This window comes from Cotesia typhae, unplaced genomic scaffold (genome assembly GCF_013202065.1).
Source record: "Cotesia typhae breed Kobodo isofemale line unplaced genomic scaffold, CoteBio_Ctyphae contig_4, whole genome shotgun sequence".
NCBI lineage: Eukaryota > Metazoa > Arthropoda > Insecta > Hymenoptera > Braconidae > Cotesia > Cotesia typhae.
In genome coordinates, this window is record NW_027423748.1 from 5,278,479 (window position 1) to 5,298,793 (window position 20,315).

The 20,315-nt window shown below is 29.5% G+C and overlaps 1 protein-coding gene across 4 annotated transcripts in view; it reads left to right on the top strand.

Annotated features, from left to right (window-relative positions):
• Tei (irregular chiasm C-roughest protein teiresias) overlaps positions 1 to 20,315 on the top strand; it is a 166,228-nt gene that overhangs the window by 128,284 nt on the left and 17,629 nt on the right. For all 4 annotated transcript variants that reach the window (XR_012479155.1, XM_074242514.1, XM_074242512.1 and 1 more), the window contains exons 7-8: positions 2,485 to 2,631; positions 5,515 to 5,784. Coding sequence is in view for 3 of the 4 variants with exons in the window: in XM_074242514.1 (XP_074098615.1) it covers positions 2,485 to 2,631; positions 5,515 to 5,784 (417 nt within the window). In the remaining variant the exon portion in view is untranslated. The remainder of the gene's footprint in view (positions 1 to 2,484; positions 2,632 to 5,514; positions 5,785 to 20,315) is intronic.

Here is a 20,315-nt window from a genome sequence, read left to right on the forward strand (position 1 = left end):
CAGAAGCGCATAAACACTAGAATCTTTTCAATTCATATAAAAAACAGGGTTATCTTCAGAGAGTCTGAATTGGGGGTTATCTCAACCGATTAAGATAAAGCGTAGCAATCTCATGGATTTATTGCAGTTGAAATATGGTCTAAGTTTAAACTCAATTGATAGAATAGTTTCTATATTATAAAGAAATTACAAAATTGAAAATACTTTATTAATTTTTTTTTTTGATTTTTCGAAACCATTCAAATAATTCCTGCAGTTTATTTGTTTATTATTTCAGTAAGTTACAATATCTATTTGAATTTTCTTAGATTGATCTTAAACAGTATTATAAATAAATTACATTATCTTTAAACATGAAATTTGATTCATAAAAATTTCACTGAAAATTTCACTATTTATTACTTTTATTATTATGCTCTTGTCATTGAATTAAATAAGTAAAATTTAAAAAGAAATTTTAAATGACTCTTATGAAACTCGCAACCTTTTTATGCTTCCCATTAAACTTACAGTGCGTTGCAATTATCTCAATTCTTAGACCCTCTACTTCATAAACAAGTATAAAAATACAAAGCACAAAAGCTTTGTTAGGTGAATTTCTATGTGAAGAAAATTGCTGTAAATGGTAATTTTTAATTTCTTTTTCTTTTTTTTTTTTTTTTTTTTCACCTACAATCATAAATTACAATGTTGAAAGAAATAATATCGCCAAAGTTTTTTATAAATAAAGAAACAACTATATTTAACTTTTCAAATACCACTTTCCATAATTTTATGCAACAAAATCTCTCCGTAAAAAATGCAAATTGAAAATCACAGAGAGCTACAGATTTATTTACATTCAAATATCTTGTGCTATTTTAAAATTAAATTAAAAATAATTATTATAATTAATCATTAAAAAAATACACTAATTAAATTTATCAATAATTTACAATACTGGAGAAAAAAAACTCAGTTTTTAACTCGTGCAAATGATAAATAAAAAAAGTATAGAAAATGAGCAAATACAGTTCGCAAGTTGTCTAATTAGTACATTAATTCGAGATAGTTTCATTTCATTCCTTAATCGCGATAAATATAAATTTATTATCCTCTCGATAATTAATATTGTAAAAACAACTAACAAAATATCATTGATTCACTATATTTTATAGAAAAATAAGAAAAATATCATATAATGAAACAAGTTGTAAATCAAAGAACAGTTGACAAAAAAGGTTATAATCAACTCCTTGAAAAAGACGTTATGTAACATATTTCTTAGTGTATGCTTCTTCATAAAAATTATTTCATTAATTTTTAAGAAGCTATAAAATTAATGAAATAATTTTACACTAAAAATAAATGGAATATTTGTCGCTTTATAAAAAATTATTTTTGCACGACTCAGAGAGTGTTTTACGATCGAAAAATTTTTTTTGTCTCATTGCAGCATCTATTTTTATTATTATAGTGTGGTTAATTTACGGAATCAAGATATTGTGCATATACTATTGTCAAGATAATTAAATGGTGATTAATTCCATACTTTTTAAAAATTTTTAAGTGCATTAGAAACGAAAAAAAATATCAAAATTGTTTACAAAATTTTCCTTTCCGTCCTGTATGAAACGGTAAAAACACTGTAACTTGCGAAAAAGTCCATTGATTTTTAAATTTTTCGAGATAATCGTAGGTCACCGAAAGCGAATGGCTAAATAACTCAGAGTCGTTTATTTGCAATTAATTAAATTTAAAAAATAAAACCAAAAGACTGTATATCTATGTATAATATACTCAAATAAAAATAGCGACTCCTTAGAGTTAAATTGTAGGGCTCATGTTTGGCGAGGATTTTTTTTTTATATCAAATAGAAACATTTGAGAGGGTAAGAGTTTGAAAAAAAAATTAAAATTTTTTTTGAATTACCCCAATGTGTATTGTGTAAATTTATCTCACTAGAAGCGCTTGCGCATTATCATTCTATTTCAGCTGTTTTATAATTTTTTACATTCGCTTTAGTTTATTATAATTTCATATTTAAATGAGCATCATGAGTCGTGCTCTTTTGGATTTTCCAAATTTTGTTGAAATTTACAACTTTATAGGATAAAAAAAAATTAGCAATTAAACATGAATCGAGTATTGGATTATTTGATTAAAATTGATTGTAAATTTGTTATCATTTAAATTTACATTCACTGGGATTAAATAAAATTAATGAGACTATATTCGTTGTTAAATATTTTACTATTCTATCTTAATCATAATTTTATTAAGAATTCATCCAAATTACAGCATATTTAGTATGTTTATTTGTCATTTAGAGTATCAAAACTTATGCCAAGAAGTTGTATTATAATTATCAATATTTATTTATCAGAATACAGCTATAAGAATTATAATTTTATTCAGTATCAACAGCTTGTAATACAAAGTAGACATGATAGTTTGTTAAATTACGTAAAATGATATTATTTGAACAAAAACTTGTTTCACAGACAATGAAGCACCACCAGTAGAACAATCTGACGACGGCTGGTTAAACTATACCAAGATCAGCAGGAACGACAGTGGCTGGTACAAGTGTTACACCAGGCACACTTTAGGGGTTTTTTCAAGTATCGGATACTTTCTTGTTGTACGAGGTAAGTTTCTGCCAACGATTAAATTTTCAATTTAAAATAAACAATAATCATGGAATATGTTATCCATAAATAACTATAAACATAAAATTAAATCTTGGGTATGTAATGACAAGAGAGTAGATTCTCCTATTTGGAAACTTGGTGTTTTCGATAATGAGGAATCACAGTGATTTGTCAAGAGAGGAAACCGCTAGATTGTCCGGAAATTATTCGGGTCTCGTAGTGAAAATTTGCAAATTTCCTCTGCACTAGTGGGATCCAGCAGAAAGCATCTGATTTTAGGCGCAGACGCCTAGTATCATTCTGTCTCGATCTCTCATTTCATTTCTCGAACTTTATCTCTCTCCCGGTTTAACTCTGTCCTTTCTTCTCACATGCTATCATGATGCTCTCCACTCGACGCCTTATCCAAACGTGGTATCTCCTATGTCGACGCTTGCCACGATGATCCCGGTATACACCAGTTTCCGATCGCCTAATCTCTCCGCAATTTGGGCGGCTCGAGAGCCCATAAACTAAAGATCTCTCTTTCTCTCTCTCTCTCTCTCTCTCTCTCTCTCTCTCTCTCTCTCTCTCTCTCTCTCTCTCTCTCTCTCTCTCTCTTGTATGTAATCATCGATTACATGGTTCAGCATCGCCTTCAAATGCCCGCCGGATTACTTATCCCAATTTAACATGCTCATAGATCCGGGATTGGGAATCTCTATGAAGCTTACAGTCACTAAGTTGATTCATAGGCCATTCGATGTCTGTCATCATTCCATTCAATCAGATTACAACCCATTCACTAATAAGTCGTCAGTATTTTTGACGCAACCTAAGTCAAGTAATTGGAGAAAATCTTCGAGTGTTCGACGTGTTGCTCTCTTATATATGAGCTCTTTGTAGCGCAACAGGAGTGCAGCAGAGTTCACTCGGTATTTTAAAGACTTTTAAGGCTTTCTTTCTGCCAGTCTTCTTTTACCAGGCCTCTTTTTTTATTTTTTTATTTTTTTGTTTTCTAGACTCCTCGAGTCTAGAAGCTAGCACTCTTCTATCTTCTTTCACCACACCATCCGGTCGACACGCTCGCGTAAACCCTTTTTTCCCTTTTCTCATCTTCTCTTGCTGTATTTTAGTTGTTTTTTTTTTTTTTTATCACTCATACTCTCACTTCTTTTTTCTCCTGTCGATTTTTGTTCAAATAACAATCTCACAGAAGCTATTGCTTAGTGGTTGTAAGTACTCATGAACAAAGCACATTAACTTGAAGAACAAACGATTAGACGTAATTCACCCAAAAAAGAAAAAGAAAACATATGAGGTAGATTGTGCTAGGGAATAAAGATTTTGTTGAAGGACAACGATAAAGGCGATGTCAATATATCCAGGCTCAGAAAATTCTATACTATACGCCAAAGTTTATCCTTAGTACGTGCTCAGCCGACTCGATATACCGCCGGATCTTCTGGACTTACTCGAGACATATAGATGACAAAGACGAGCACTAGATGATTGCTATACTCCTTTATCTCCCTATCTTTACCTCGATGTACATACATATCACGTAGAGTAGACGCCAACGATAGTTGTGTATCTAGCCAAGATTTGGCACGTGCTCCAGTCAAACTCTCAAGAAATATAAAATATTAAATGGCTGCTTTAACGTCATCAGAAATTAATTTATTCGCTCTGAAAATCAGAGACGTTACTTTCAAGAATCTTCATTTTATTAAGGCTCAAACTCAAGTTTTGATAGTTTACTCATTTTCAGATCAAGTACTAAGATACTTACTAAAATAATATTATGCAGCAAATTGGTTACATTTAATCTTATAAATCATCTTAGTCTACACAACCTTACTCAAAATTTAATCTTAATAAATGAATAGTTCATTAATTAAGAAGCAAGATACAAGTAATCGTTTGAATTTTTATCAATTTCTATAATTTTCTTATTTTAGATAAATTAATCAACATTTTTAAATCTTGGAATATAGTTCATTTATATTTTTAACTACTAGGCATTCAAATTGCACGCATACGCAATAATTTTATATTGTAGGATGATAAAACATTTTTTTTTTTTTTTAATTTAATTTCTACATAGTCAATTTTTGTCTAGTCTTGCGAAAGTTGTATAAAACGAGTTACTTAGTAGTGGGACTTTTATCCTCTGTTTTGTTATATTAGTCTCAAATAAAAAAACATTTTTTGAGTATTTATTGATGTCATATTTCATAGATGAATCTAAAAAAACTAAACAAAAAAATCGTCAATTAAAACATTTAATAAAAATTATTTTGCGTCAAAAAGACAAATTTTTCTACCATTTTTTACACGTAAATAGATTCACATAGAAAATAATATCACTATAAAGATCAGTGCGATTGATAAAATACTTTTTCACACCCGTTAATTCGGAAAATATAGTTTTCAGAAAAACGCGTTTTAGCTCTTGACAGCGCTGCAGGGCAATGTATACATGGAAAAAAGAAAACTTGAAAAATTACATTATAAATAGTAAAAAGTGTCCCGTCGCATTCAAAACTAGAAAAATTACAGTTCGAAATAACATTTTTGTAATTCAACCTTTGAATATTAATTTTCAAAGCTTTCAATGTAAATATTACATTTTACAATGTAATTCTTATAAAATCTGTAATACTTAAAATCTGAAACTGTAATTTTTCTATTTTTCGTTTTTCCGTGTATAGAAGAAAAACGTTTATAAGTAATCAAATTTGGTTAATATATTCTGAAGATGTTATACTAATATTTGATGAAAAATAAAATATCGAATTGTTCGACATTTTACTTGTATCTTCTTTATTCGAAAATTTTTATTGGATTCTTTATGAATAATAATTACACATTAAAATAAAAAAAAATTCATCATTGTAGCGAATCCAGACATAGAAATGGAAGCGGAAGCATTAAACGGAGAAGCGACAGACTCAAGAAAGATGGAGGTGCAAATTGGTGGTGCAGTTACACTAGAATGCGACGGTGGTTGTTGGGGTCATGGATCAGCCATGGATCCAGCTGGATCAGGACTATTAGCTCTTAATCGAGTAGTTTATCAAGATGCTGGAGAATATCGTTGTGTTGCACCAGACAGAAAACTACAAGACACTTGGAGAGCCCAATTGCCTTATCACATAAAAGTTACAGGTAAATTGATTCAATCATTACTGCAAATGAACAGCATGAATTGTTTATTGAGATTGGTATAAATCTTTGACCCAAGACAACAGCCCAGTCAACTTTTTTTATTACAATTAGTAACAGTGAGGTAGTTAGACACCCTTAATAAGCAGATATTTGAAATAGAAAATGTAAGATTAATTACCAACTACCATGGAGCAGTTCTATACAACATACTACATCAATCTTTGAATCAATTAATAAAAAACACATTTGTAACACTATCTTTGCCTTTTTCGGTTTCATATGATTTTCAGCGATAGTGAATTTATTGTAATAAGTTTTCGCTAATTAAAATTTATTCATTTATTATGCTGTGTACATGTAATGCGGTTATATGTCAAATATTAATCTATTTAATTAATTGAGAAAATAAGCAAACCTTTATGATAAAATTAATTTTTGTAGTGAAATTTGTTATTATGAAAAAAAAAAAATCTTGACCTGAGTTAACGTCTTTTTATTAAGGGGGGAAATACATGCAGAAAGATGTTTTCAAGCTGATTTTTTATTAATTTTTATAAGGTATAAAAATTAATGTTATTTATTGAAACTATCAGGTTTTTTTATATATAGATTTATATTTTTTCATATTTTACAACGATATAACTTAAAAAGTAACGGAGATATCAGCTGATGCACATCGTAATGTAGGTTACCGCTCTTTACCGTAAGATGGACGGTGGTGTTTATTACTCGATAGGCCTTATTAGGTGACTGAATAGTAATTACGGACAGTGTCTCGGATAGCTTAACTGGCAGAACCTTTGGTGCGTAACCAAACGATCCGGGTTCGATTCCCGGTCTGGGCTGTCCGAATTACTTTTTCAGTTACCGAAAATTCCTACTGAGTAAAGGTCCTCCCCTTCCCCCATTATCCTTTATTTCCCCCAGTTCCCAAAAATTTGTTTTTAATGACAAATTTAGCTATTATATATGGCTAAATATAGGTTATATAGTTATATATATATATATATATATATATATATATATATATATATATATATATATATATATATATATATATATATATATAGTTATATAGGTTACGCTAAAGAGGTAATGTAGGTTGGCATCCGACTTAGTAGTTGGTGTACATGATGGAAGTCACAATTGTTATATGAAATTAATGGCACAGAAAAATTACTTTTCTTTATACAATTACGCTGTATATGAACCTAAATTATAAGCGATATTTTTATTTAAACTTTTTTTTTTATAATAAACAATACATGAAAAAATGGTAAAAAATCACGACTTATTTTAACAGACCTCAAAAAAATGCAAATTTTTACTTTTTTTTCGAATTAAGGTTCATATTGAAGATACACATATAAAAAAAAACAATTTTTTATACCTTAAAAAAATTAATGAAAATCACCATGAAAACATCCTTCTACACATATTTCTCCCCTTATTATTCAATTTTTAAACTAACTTTTTATAGCAATTTCAAATAGTTTTAAAATTATTAATTTTATCACAGCGATATTATTATTATTTAATTTATTTTAGAAGTACCCAAATTAAGTATTTTAAAGTGCGAAGTATCGAAAAATCATTGAACCAGTTTTTTTAATCGGTAATCTAATAGTGACTGCAAGTCGCCATTAAATTGATAAAAAACACAAACGTTCTATTAATTTTACAGAAGTAACGTAAATTTTTTGTAAGATAACCATCAAAATTTATGTTATATCCGAAGAAATTACACAAGACATTTATGTAAATTCGTAAAGAAGCGTTAAAATGAGTAATTTCCAGAAACGTGTGATGCATACAATTTCAATCTCGTCCGTTTTATCTACGTGCATTTGACGTAAAGACTATGAGTAAAGCGAAATAGCGAAAGTAAACCAAGATGTATTTACTTGGGAAATGCGAATAAGGTCGGAGGAACTCGTATATTTGACTGATGATGGATATGAAGACATTCCGAATGAAAAACGCCCATAGGATAATGGTATCTTTTTTATTTGACTAAAATTTCTAAAGACACCGCGTTTATAGAATATCTGTACTTGAGACTAAGAATCAAGATGAAAGACATTCTGACACGAATCTATTATACCCTTTACATTTGTAGTTTCATTGTAGAATTTAAATTGGTTTATAAAACCTCGGACAAATTGTACTTTTGAACAACGAGTGTTAAGATTATTCCAGTAAATTGTCTTAGGATGATAAAAATTTGAATTTATAAAGAGCTGTTGTGCATCTTACTCTTATACTTTTTTTTCAAGTGATATATGGATAAATCTTATTGTCAATGATGAATTTTGTGCTTGGTATATTGTCGAAGATTTCAAAAGCCTTCGGGCAAAGTAGCCCGGTGTTGTAGAAAAGTGATTGCATTGGAGGCTCTTTGCGATGGTAGTTCCATCGGTTCGAATAAGAATTGGCAAGGGAGGCGAAAAATTAAATGAGCCGGGAGTGTGTTGTATTGGAAAATAGACGAAAGTCCTCTGAGATTCGTTTGACAATCTTTCTCTTTCTATCTTTCTCACACTCTAATTCGTTTCTAACGACCTAAAATACTTATACAGAGTAGAGGGGGTGAGAAACCGTGCATTATCCAAAGATTTATCGTCAAGCTTGCCGAGTTTAAGGATTTTGAACTCACTGCTTTTTCTCTCAATCGTCTTTCTATCTTTCTTTTTTTTTTTCGTTTACCATCTCTGTTATTCTCCTGCTTTGCTTTTCATTTAAAAAGTCACGTGGAAAATACCCGCTCAAGTGTTTCCATTCGTTTGATTAAATTCAAAACGAAAAAAATTTAATAATATAACACGACTCTTCACCAAACTAAACCTTAGGGGGCTAAAATTGATTCTTTACAATTTTTGAATTTTTGACAGCCAATTAACTACCTTGAAAAATATACTTTTATCTCACATAGATTCACACTTTTTTACATGACAAAAGTAAAAATTAATAAATGGAGGTTATAAGTGATTCTTTAATTTAAAGTAAATCATCATTTACATGCCTCATAGTCCAAAGATGCACAAGGTAAATTAATCAGTACTTGAACGGTATCAGGCTTATTGATCCTTGGACAAAATATCCCTGGACAAAATATCCCCGGACAAAATATCCCCGACAAGTTATCCTTCGAATTCATTATAATTTTCGAAAGTTAAAAAAAAACAATTCAAGGGCACAGCATGGTTAAAAGCGTATGTGTTTCTCTAATATCGAATAAACACAAAAAAGTTGCAATAGATTCATATTTATGCAAATTGCAGTTCCCACCGATTCAAAAAAAGTAGTTTCGAGAAAAACGCGTTTTTGTCGGAATGCCGCGCGTATAAAATCATTTAACGCACTGTCACAAAAATGACTATAACTCGAAAAATATTCGGAATTTTCATACAAAACTCTGGATACATATTTTTGAATATATAAATTTTAATTTAATAAAAAAAAAAAATTTTTTTTTTTTTTAAATTTCACAGTGGCTATCCCCCTTAAATTTTAATGTTATTGGTGATTTGTGACTTACAAATGATAATAATAATAATAGCAGCAAACAAATAAAAATAAAATCGAATTATATATTTTTTATGTCTTATAGATATTATTCATTCTAAATTATTTATTTCAATCTTGTAATTTATCAATAAAAGACAAATTGATTAGCTTTATACTATGCTATTTCAACTACTGCTCTTGAGTTGTTCAACTACTGTGGCACTTCAGAATTGTTTGTTCAATCATTAAAACTTTATAAAAATATAAATATTTAATGATTTATGTTTTATTTACGCATTAATAGATTAAAAATTTTTTATATCTTCATAAGAAACACTTCTTTTAATTAATAAATACATTTTTATTTATTAAAAGTAGGGTTGAATACGATTTACTCTGAAAACTATTCAACTACTGGGTATTTTACCTTAACAGTGTGTTTTTTTTTCTGACTTATCAAAACTTCACTCATAATATCATTCACTTATAAAAATTTCAATAGAACTTTTTTATCAGCACGTCTGATGTATAACTTTAAAATGAAAATTGATTTATTTAAATTATATTGTATAAAAAAAAAAAAGTTTCACCCACAATTATACAAACGTATATCCAAAAAAATCGGAATAGTTTTCCGGCACCTCAAAAGCATAAAAAAAATCTGATAAAATAATTGATAGTAGATAAAGTCCGTGTAAGATAAAATAGAGATGTATAAGTATACTGTGTACAATCCTATTTAATTTTCTTGTCAAGAGTTATGTCAGAGAGAAAAATAAATTTTCGGTTGTATTCTCTTGTGGTTCTACTCTTTCGATGTATTTTCATAGTTTAATGTATTTTGCTAGATTGTTCTTCTCTCTTACTGTAAGATTTGTGATAACTTACTTGATCTCGTGAAGTTTTCTGAAATGTCAAATGCAACTTTCTAAGCGTTACTGCGACAGTTAGATCGAGCAAACTCGGAGAAAAAAGATAAGACTTTGTGCTGGACGACTGAAATATTCGAGTTTGCTCAGTCCAACGCACACTTGACATAGCATTTTTTGTATAATAGAGCAAGCAAAGATGCCAGCCAATACCGGACAGGAGATCAACTAATTTTTCAATTCATAATAAAAACCTTTGCTATCGATTTTCATTATAAATACTAAGTACACATAAATGATGCCAAAATTTTCAATAACAAGTTAAAAAAGTTTATTATAGCTTACGGCATATATAAATTACATAGTTGGTGCATCACTTGTTTGAACCAAAGTACAAGCGCAAAAGAAAATACAGAGAGTATTGGAAAAATCTTTGATAATCCTCTCAATGCTTTAATACTGCTGAGGATTATTAAAAGTAATAGATTTTCACATGGTTGTTATTTTGAAACTTCAACTAGTTTTTAATTTATTGAAAGATTATTTGATAATAAATACCGAAAAAAATTAAAAATAATAATCATCTAGTTATAACGAATTTATTTGACGTGCAAAGAATTTGTTAAGTGTTTTAAGATCTCCGATAGATGAATCTATCTCAGTAAGCATTGATCACTGTACTCTTTGCTAGAACAGAGTATTAAGAACATATATTCAACGATTTATCTCAATAATAGTATAGTAAACTCGTATTCTGAGATATCGAATTGAGACGTTGACAGCGTGATGTTGGAAACGAAACAGTTCTTTATAAATACTTTTATCTATCTTACCAATCTCCGCTAAATTAAATTGTTATATTCTGTTAAGCTCTAAATATATTAAGGTTTTTAGAATGGGTTTTTTTAGATTAGGTTTTTTTTTTAATGCAGGTAGAAGTAAATAAATTTAATGTGAATCACATTAATTACAGCGTGATAAAACTTAATTTCAAACATAAACCACTGACAAACTAAAAGTCATACCACAACATTCATACGATGATTACTATTATATTAACGACCATGTAACATAATTCAACAATAAAATCTCTTTGCCAATATAATTAAATACTATTGAAAATAAAAAAGATCTATCATAAAGTATTATTGTGTTTTAAAATTTTAATTAAATCAATAAAAATAAAAAAAAAAAACAGTGAAATTATGATGTTTATAAACATAATCTACAGTAAACTTCAAACAATTAAAAATTTATTATAATTCTATGTATCCTTGATAATAGCCTAATATATTATTAAAAATATATTTTAATCCACGGACTCAAAATTTTCTATATCAATAATTGGTAATAATTGATGAAATCAACTGATACAAGTAAATAGATTGAAAAATGTTTCAAGATTTTTCTACGTATGAATAGCTACTTTTTTAAAAATTAAAATATTTAGTATCAAAATATTGTGTTTTTCTCTCTTTTGACATTTAGATACTTATGAAATATTATAATATTTATTTTGCTCTATTTTATGTAAATATTAATACCCAAATATTTAATACTTTATTTCTGAGTATACTTTAAAAAATTTGTCGAGTGGACAACAGTGATTTTTCAGTGACTGTGGAGTGGATGATTTTCAATTAATTTTCTCCTTCCGGGGATGAAATTCATTCCGAGACGGATTGAATTCATATCATTAACAGAATTCACGCCATAGTAAATGACATTTCTTTTTATTAAATAAAATTTAAAGAAATAATTTACGCTTTTGAAACTATAAAATGCGTAACGCCTAGAAATTTTTTGAATTTATGTCAAAATTTAAATTTTTTTGAAAATTCGAATTTTTTTTTACAATTTTTTTTTTACGCGCAGAAAAATTAATTGTAAAAATTTTAATTTTTGGATAATTTTGAATTTTTTTTAATTTGAATAATTTTTAGAATCCTAAATTTTTTCAAAATTCAAATTACATTTCAGTTTTCCTATACCAACAAAAGAAAATTTTTCAAAAATTTTAATATTTTTTCTTGAGAAAAACATTTTTTTTGAGCCCAGATATATTTTTTTTTCTGTATGACCTTATTGATTAAATAAGTACAAAAAAGAAAAATACGAGTATATTTTGCAATTAATATAAATTAATAAAAAATAAATTGGAACGAAATTACCTGGTCGTTATATTGAAATTAAGTGTAGACAAAGATCTCACGAAAAAGTAATGGATACAAGAGCATGGAGAGTTTTCACCATCACAAGTAACTTCTATTTTTCATCTTGTGATATTGAAAGAAATAAACGTAAAAAAAAAAAAGAAACGTTTCCAATAGTCGATAGTTCTCAGTTGATTTCTTCATTTCCAAACCTTCAATACGTTCGTCCTGAGGGATTACTTTTTTTGTGATTTTTGTCACGTGTATGCCTTATCTATGTTACTTGTAAGAACATACCCAATTGGATTTATTTTAGTGAGCTAGCACAGAGTGAACAGCAATCAATAGTCAATTATTTTTCTTTCAGTGAAAAAGAGATTGCAAATTAAAAAACATAAAAAATCCTGATGTAGAACCTTTCATTCGTAATTTTTTCATTTGTGAGATTCATAATTTTTTTTCCAATGCTTAATATATTGGCATGAGCTTAGTTATTAGCATAAATTAATATAAAATAGGAGCTATCAGTAAAGATGAAAAATTCGACGATTAAAATATCTTTTGAGTTTGACTTTGATGCACGAGAAGTTTATGGGCGTCATTGCCAGCTATCTATCTCAGGAACCTAACAGTAGCTTTACGATCGTTCAAGCACTATTAGGGTATTCCAACGAGAGATTTGCTATGCGGATGAATCGTATTCTTTAAGAGTCACCTCCTTTCCAGTACAGCCCTCGGAATATCACCAGCAGGACATTAGATATGCGTACCGTGCCACTATGGTCATAAATCAATTCCCACACAACCCCCACACCCTTTCACACTTTTCTACAGCTCTATAGTGGCACACTAATGTGTTCATAATTCACGCTCACACTAACCCCATCCAAAGACAGACATGAAAAATTAATGCATCAAATATAATTCATATGCCATTTTACCAACTTGTATGTCCGCCTATCGGTTTATAAGTCCTGTCATTACACCCAGTATATCCTAACGGAATTTCTCCACAGTAAAAAATATTTTGTATTTGTTTTGGAAACAATCTGTGTTAAATTGAAGTAATTTTCTTTTTTGATAATACTAAATTTTTAAAATAAAAAAAAAATGTTATTCAGTCTTTGATATAATTTTTTGTGTATTACTTAAAAATCAACATAAAGTTTGTATTGAATTGTAAATAATAACTCCAAATTTATTTTAACAGCGTGTCCTCTTTTTAATTGGCACACCAAACGTTTACTAGTGAGATGAAAAAACTATTTTTACTTAAATTCTGTCTACAAACTATCATTAATCACATAGTGTTTACAATTGTTGACTAGACATCAAATAATTGATGAAGAATAAAGAAATTATTCTTATTTTTTAATAAGTTAATCATTTTAAAAAAATAAAAAACATTTATCTATTTTGTATTTTTTCTAAGCAGATTTATTCTACCTAAAATTTTTACTTTTCTTGACATTCGTTTAATTTTTTGTAGATAAATAATAATTTGTTTGAAAATTTTAATAAAAATGAATTTAATTGTCATCAGTTCAAAAGAAAGAAACAAATTATTTTATCGATATGAAATATTTGATCATAATAAATCTAATCAATATCAGTTAAAATTTATTTTGTGTTAACATTGACACTAAAAATGCGGTCAATTTTCTTTTTCCTTTTGCGTTGATTTTACACAAAAATTGTATTAACTTTACACAAAATTTTTTTCTATGAATTTATGGATCGCATCTACACAGTCAATTTCTATCTCTATAAATATCATACATTTACATGTGATTGTAGTTAAAAAATCAACCACTAAAATTTTGGAAACTTTTTTTTAAATAAACGAGACAGAAAAAAATTGAATAAAAATGTGGTGGAAAAATAGTCAAGTGAACATGCACGGTCAATGGAAAACTATCACTCTCATTTGTTATTCGGTCTTGACACTCACGAGAGGCCAAAACGGATTTTTCAAGCTTAACTTTATGCTATTAGAGAAATGAGTGAACGATGTATACTAGTACATTATTATTCGCTTAAAAACTATTGGTTCCGGGTAGTCAGTTAATTTTGCACATAGCGCGACGACCGATTCACCCGGAAAACTACGCTTCCATTGGGAAAACATGGATCGGATGCTACATCTCTATATTTATGTTTGTTCATTTCGTCGTACAGTTTAGTTGATGATAAATATCTGTATATACATACACGTCTACATGTGCGTACATATATATTATGACTACACCTAACAATTTGATACTCGTCAAATCGTTATCACACTCGTGATACACTTTACAATTACGTATGCGATTACTAATCGCGGCTGTTTAATCTACCAAAGTACCACGGACTCATCTAATATATCTGGATATTTCTACGGGCAAATCAATGTACCCAATCAAGATTCATGGCAAGTTAGGTATTTAAATTGCGATATGTATGTGACTAATTATCAATTTTAATTATTTTTAATCCAATCCAATATAATCGCACTGATTACGGTCATGCTCCAGCTTAATTCAATTTTCCGCTCTACAACCATGCATCTATCGAGATTTAAAACAAAAAAAGTTTTGAAATGAAACAAATATTTTTCAAATAACACGAACTTTTATATGAAACGGATCGCAACATTTGATGCAGTTTTTTTGGCAAAATTTTATAGAAAATTAAAAAATCATTTGCTTGTACAATATTAAAGTTATTTAGTAAAAGCATGAAAAAATTTTTTGTATTTGTACACTAAGAATGACTTTAAATCTATTCGATTTACTGGTTTAAAAATTCAATCAAATTTAAATGGCACTGAATTTTTATAAGTACCGCAAAACGCATTTCAATCGGTTGATTCATTTATGAAATATCGTGTAACACACGGACACATATTTGTACGTGGCCTGAGAGTTTCATCAATAATAGTTGAAATATAACACGACTCTACAAAAAAAATTTTCGTTCTTTGTCCTAAAGTTTATACTATTATTTTCCAGTTAGTTATGCACAAAAACGAAAAGAAAATATCTTTTTTCGGTATAAAGTTTACTTTTGTGATAGTTATAATAATAATACTCATTTTTCAATTTTTTCATAAATTTTAATTGATTTTAATATTTTTAAAAAGACCGCTCGGTGAGAGTGGGGTATTAACGTTTACACTGTGCCGCTAGATGGCACCCGAGTGATAAACAACCATCAGGTGTTATTTACAAGCCCAGAATAACTTAAAATGTCGTCACGAAAGTGCAAATACGATGCTGATGCATTTTGTTTTATATGTGGTCAATTTATTAAAGTTCGAGACGTGAAATATGAACTAAAGACATCTCACGTTCTCTGTGAAGCCTATGACGCATATTTTGACTGTCCTATACGGAATTGATAAGCCATGGGCTCCACATGTTGCTTGTAGTTATTGTAAAAGGTGTTTGGAAGGTAAGCAATTTTTATTTAATTAAGCGATGAATCCAAAATAATAGACATATTAATTTTTATTTTTATATTTTTAGGTTGGTATCGAGGTGAGAAAAGGTCTATGAAATTTGCAATACCAAGGATTTGGCGAGAACCAAAAGACCATATTACTGACTGCTACTTTTGTATGGTGAATCCGAGTAAAAGACGTAGAGGTAAAAATGCAAAACCTATTGAATATCCTGACCTCGAATCTTCTTCTGCTCCAATTGCTCACGACCTGACACGACCAGTACCTGAGCCACCAAAAAATTATCGCAGAAAAGTAGCTCATCTTTTAGTTCTTATAAAAGTAATTCCGATAAGGAGTTTTTGCCTACACCTGAACAACCAAAACACTATCTCATTACTTCAGAAGATTTTAACGATCTAATTAGAGATTTAAATTTGCCAAAAAATAAAGCAGAGCTTCTAGGCTCTCGGTTAAAACAGTGGAATTTGCTTGATGATGTTAAGATCACGGATCAGCGGACTAGGCATGAAATGTTTGCAACGTTTTTCACGAAGGAAGATGGACTTTGTTTTTGTAATGACATTAAAGGTATGTTTGAAGCAATTGGCATACCCTGTGTCCCTAGCGAATGGCATTTATTCATTGACAGCTCTACAAAAAGTTTAAAAGTAGTTCTATTGCACAACGGAAATAAATTTCCGTCTCTTCCAATTGCTCACTCAGTACATCTTAAAGAAAATTATGAAAGTGTCAAAATTTTGCTTGAATCTGTAAAGTATCGTGAGTATAACTGGGAGCTGATTGGAGATTTTAAAATGGTGGGATTTTTAATGGGGCTACAGGGTGGATATACAAAGTATCCGTGTTATTTGTGCTTGTGGGATAGCAGAGCGGATTCTAAACACTATATTCAACGATCATGGCCTGTAAGAACAGAATTGTGTGTCGGAAAACAGAACTTCAAATTTGAGCCGATTGTTGAAGCGGAAAAGGTGTTAATGCCGCCTTTGCACATTAAGTTAGGGTTGATGAAACAATTTGTTAAAAAACTGGATGAAACTTCAGAAGCTTTTGGATACTTAAAAAATTTTTTTCCGAAGTTATCGGAAGCAAAGGTTAAAGCTGGGGTTTTTGTTGATCCGCAAATAAGACAGATTTTCGCCGATGAAAAATTTCCAACGTTGCTGAATCGTACTCAAAAAGCAAGTTGGAACAGTTTTAAAGCAGTAGTTTCTGGATTTTTAGGAAATAATAAAGCTGAAAACTACGAAAAATTGGTTGAGGATATGCTTACAAATTTTAAGGTCATGGGCTGCAGGATGTCATTAAAAGTACATATGCTGCATGCTCATTTGGATAAATTTAAAAACCATATGGGAGCCTATTCCGAAGAGCAAGGAGAACGCTTCCATCAGGACATCATGAATTTTGAACAACGCTATCAAGGCCAATACAATGAAAACATGATGGGCGACTATATTTGGGGTTTATTGAGAGAAAGTAGCTATGAACATAAAAGAAAAAGTAAAAGTGTGCATTTTTAAGTTATTTTCCACTTTTCTGTAAGCTAATTTGATAGTAAAACTTAATAAAAATAATAAACATTTTTATTTCAATAGTTTTATTTTCAATCAAATAATTAAAATCCGAGATTTTTAAAAATTTCGTTCAATCAGTCTTCTAAGCACAAAAACAAAGTTTTTCATGCCATATATTTTTTTCCCGTCTTATTACGACCTAAACTACCGAAATTTAATGCTTTGCAATCAAAGTCAAATTTCATGTTGACCCGTGTAATAGATTCCAGGGATCTCAAAGTTAAATGTTTTGCTTCATTTAATTGCTTTTGACTGTTTTGTTTATTCTGTTAATTCAAAATTTTTGTAAACAAAAAACTCACTTTTATAACAAAATATTAATAAAATAGGTATAAAAAAAAAATTAAAAAGTAAAATAAATGAACGAAAAAGTTAATTGAAAGAGAGAACAGGGTAAAGAGAAAAAATTTATTAATAACGTAAAAACTTCAAAGAGCTACCGGACTGTCAGTTTAATTAACTAAACGAGCGTAGGATGCAAAAACAGAAAATGACTAAGTTATGGTATCGAGAGCAGTCTACAATTTAGCCCCCATTGATCTGATCAAACAGAGTGATTTGATTCTGGGCTTACGCAACATAACAACTAGACTGTTATGTTACGTAACGAACGAACGAGACGTTATACTGTACTGTTACCGGTGCTCTTGTTGACTGGTGGTACATCTATCGATTTATCGATACAATTGAGAAAGACGAGTGCACGTGTCGTATCCGGGCGTCATTTCGCGCTTGGCGTACTGCAACCAGTAACCAGCGCAAAAATACTCGAATTTCACTTTATAAATTTTAGAATTTTCTAGAGACATGAAAGCGAAACTATACTGTAAATCTTCAAATAAATAAAAAAGAAAAACTATACAAGCGTATTATTTAAAGCGTCACTTCCATATGTTTTCAATTTATTAAGCCCTTGCTTTATTTTTATTCATTTTTTACAATGGTGCCCCAAAAAATTACTGATATTTGTCAAACATTCTTTTCTGCAAATAAACACGGTTTTCTAAGTCTTCAAACTCACCAGGAGGTAAACTTGAGCTATAAACTTTCCGTCAACTTTTTATTTTTTTGTTCTTTTCCTGCTTTTTCTTGTAACAAACGGAAATAAAACAAAAGTAGCGACAAACCGTAACAAAAGGCACATGATTCGCTTTTTTCCTTTTTTTATCTTTATTTTTATCCTTATTTTTAACCGATATTACATGTCCAATAATATTTTCGATGTTTTCGGTTTTTATTATACAAGCAAAACTCGTAAATTCATGAACGCACGGAAAACCTACTAAAAACGACAATTCAAACCACACCTTTATTATTATGATTGCTGTTATTATAAATCTATAATACACAACCTTAGCAATCTCTTTTATATGGCTCAAAAATATACATTAAAAATCGTGTTTCATTTTTGTCATTAAATATTGGTTGGAAATCACGAAAGTTTAACATTTCAAAGTTAATAAATGAATATTTATTCATCGCATATAAATTCAACTCAAAAAAAGTTTATTTAAGTTGAACTAATTGTTAGAAACGCGTTATTATGTTATTTAACGTTTACAAATAATGAGATCTTCCAATGTGTATAAGTTAAGGGTTTACAATAATATAAGTGTACAAGGCAATAGAGATCAAGATAAATCGAAGTGTGTGAAATCAGGGTCTACAGACGTGAGCATATTAATGCCTGGGTTAAAAATGTATTAACTCTCATGCAATTTTAACCTAGGCATTATTGCTCACGTCTGTACTCGGAAGTGAAATCGGAAGTCTTCCTCCCTCGTCACTGGGGTCCTAGAGTTACCCCAAGGGTGGGAGTAAGTACAAGGCTCATCTGTATCTCTCGTACCTCACTATCGGTCCTTGAGACTAGACGGTCGACTCTCTGATGGTTACCCATAGTGTGGTGGAAGAGGGATGAAGTCACTTCCATAATTTTATTTACTACAAATAAATTTATTGTAAAAACTGTGTCAAGAGTTAGTTCACGGAGAGAAAAGAATAGAACTTATTCCTATGTAGAATGGTAACCATTACCATGTTACATAGTAAGAGAAATTTTTGTGAGAACCCTGTGTAAATTTGCTAATAAAAATCTTAGAAATTGTGATAAAAATATGAACAATTACTCAGTCGATGCGGAATTAAATTCTCAGAATGATGTTGTTGTTTTTTAACTTTTTTTAATGAAAATTTCAATTTTTTATTAACATAAAACATAACCAAAACAAAAAATCTCAGTTTTTCGTAAATAACTCAATAACAAAAGTAGGTAAATACAAAATTTGAGAACAGTTGGAACAACTTAGCTTTTTTTTAGAAAATGTTTATTGCAAAAATATTGGCTGCTAAATAGTTTAAATCAAGATTTTGTTTACAAGGAAAAATTGGCAAAGTTGTATAAAAAATTAGCAGACTCAAAAAAACTGAAAAAAAAAAAAAAATTAAATAAACTAAAAATCTAAAATTTTTTTTTGTAACTCAACAAAATATTTAGGTTTAGTTTATGATGAGCAAGGTTGTACAGTTAAGTAGTGGAATGTAAAAAATACATACCTAGAAAGGATGGTAAAAGATTAAGTTCGAAATGTTATTACTCATTTTCAAAGCTAATAAGTTAGCCTTGTTGTTAATAGTATATTACACACCTAGGGAAGTAAAATAAGAAATGTCTCAGATCACATGTAATCTGAGGCAACAAACATGTAATCTAAGGCTTTCTTATTTACTTCCCTAGGTGTATATGCTATTTTTTTTCTCGACGAAGGCAGATAGTGGCAACTTCGTTTAGCGCAGCGGGCCGAAAGTTGACGTTTTCTGCTCGTTGAGCAAAAAAATTATTAAAAATTATATGCACCGATAATTTTAACATTGCAACGAATCGAACTTCTCAGCTATACTCATATTATATACAATTACTACATTCTGTCCAAATTTTTTAATTTTTATTTACTTGAAATTAAGTAATTTTTTTATG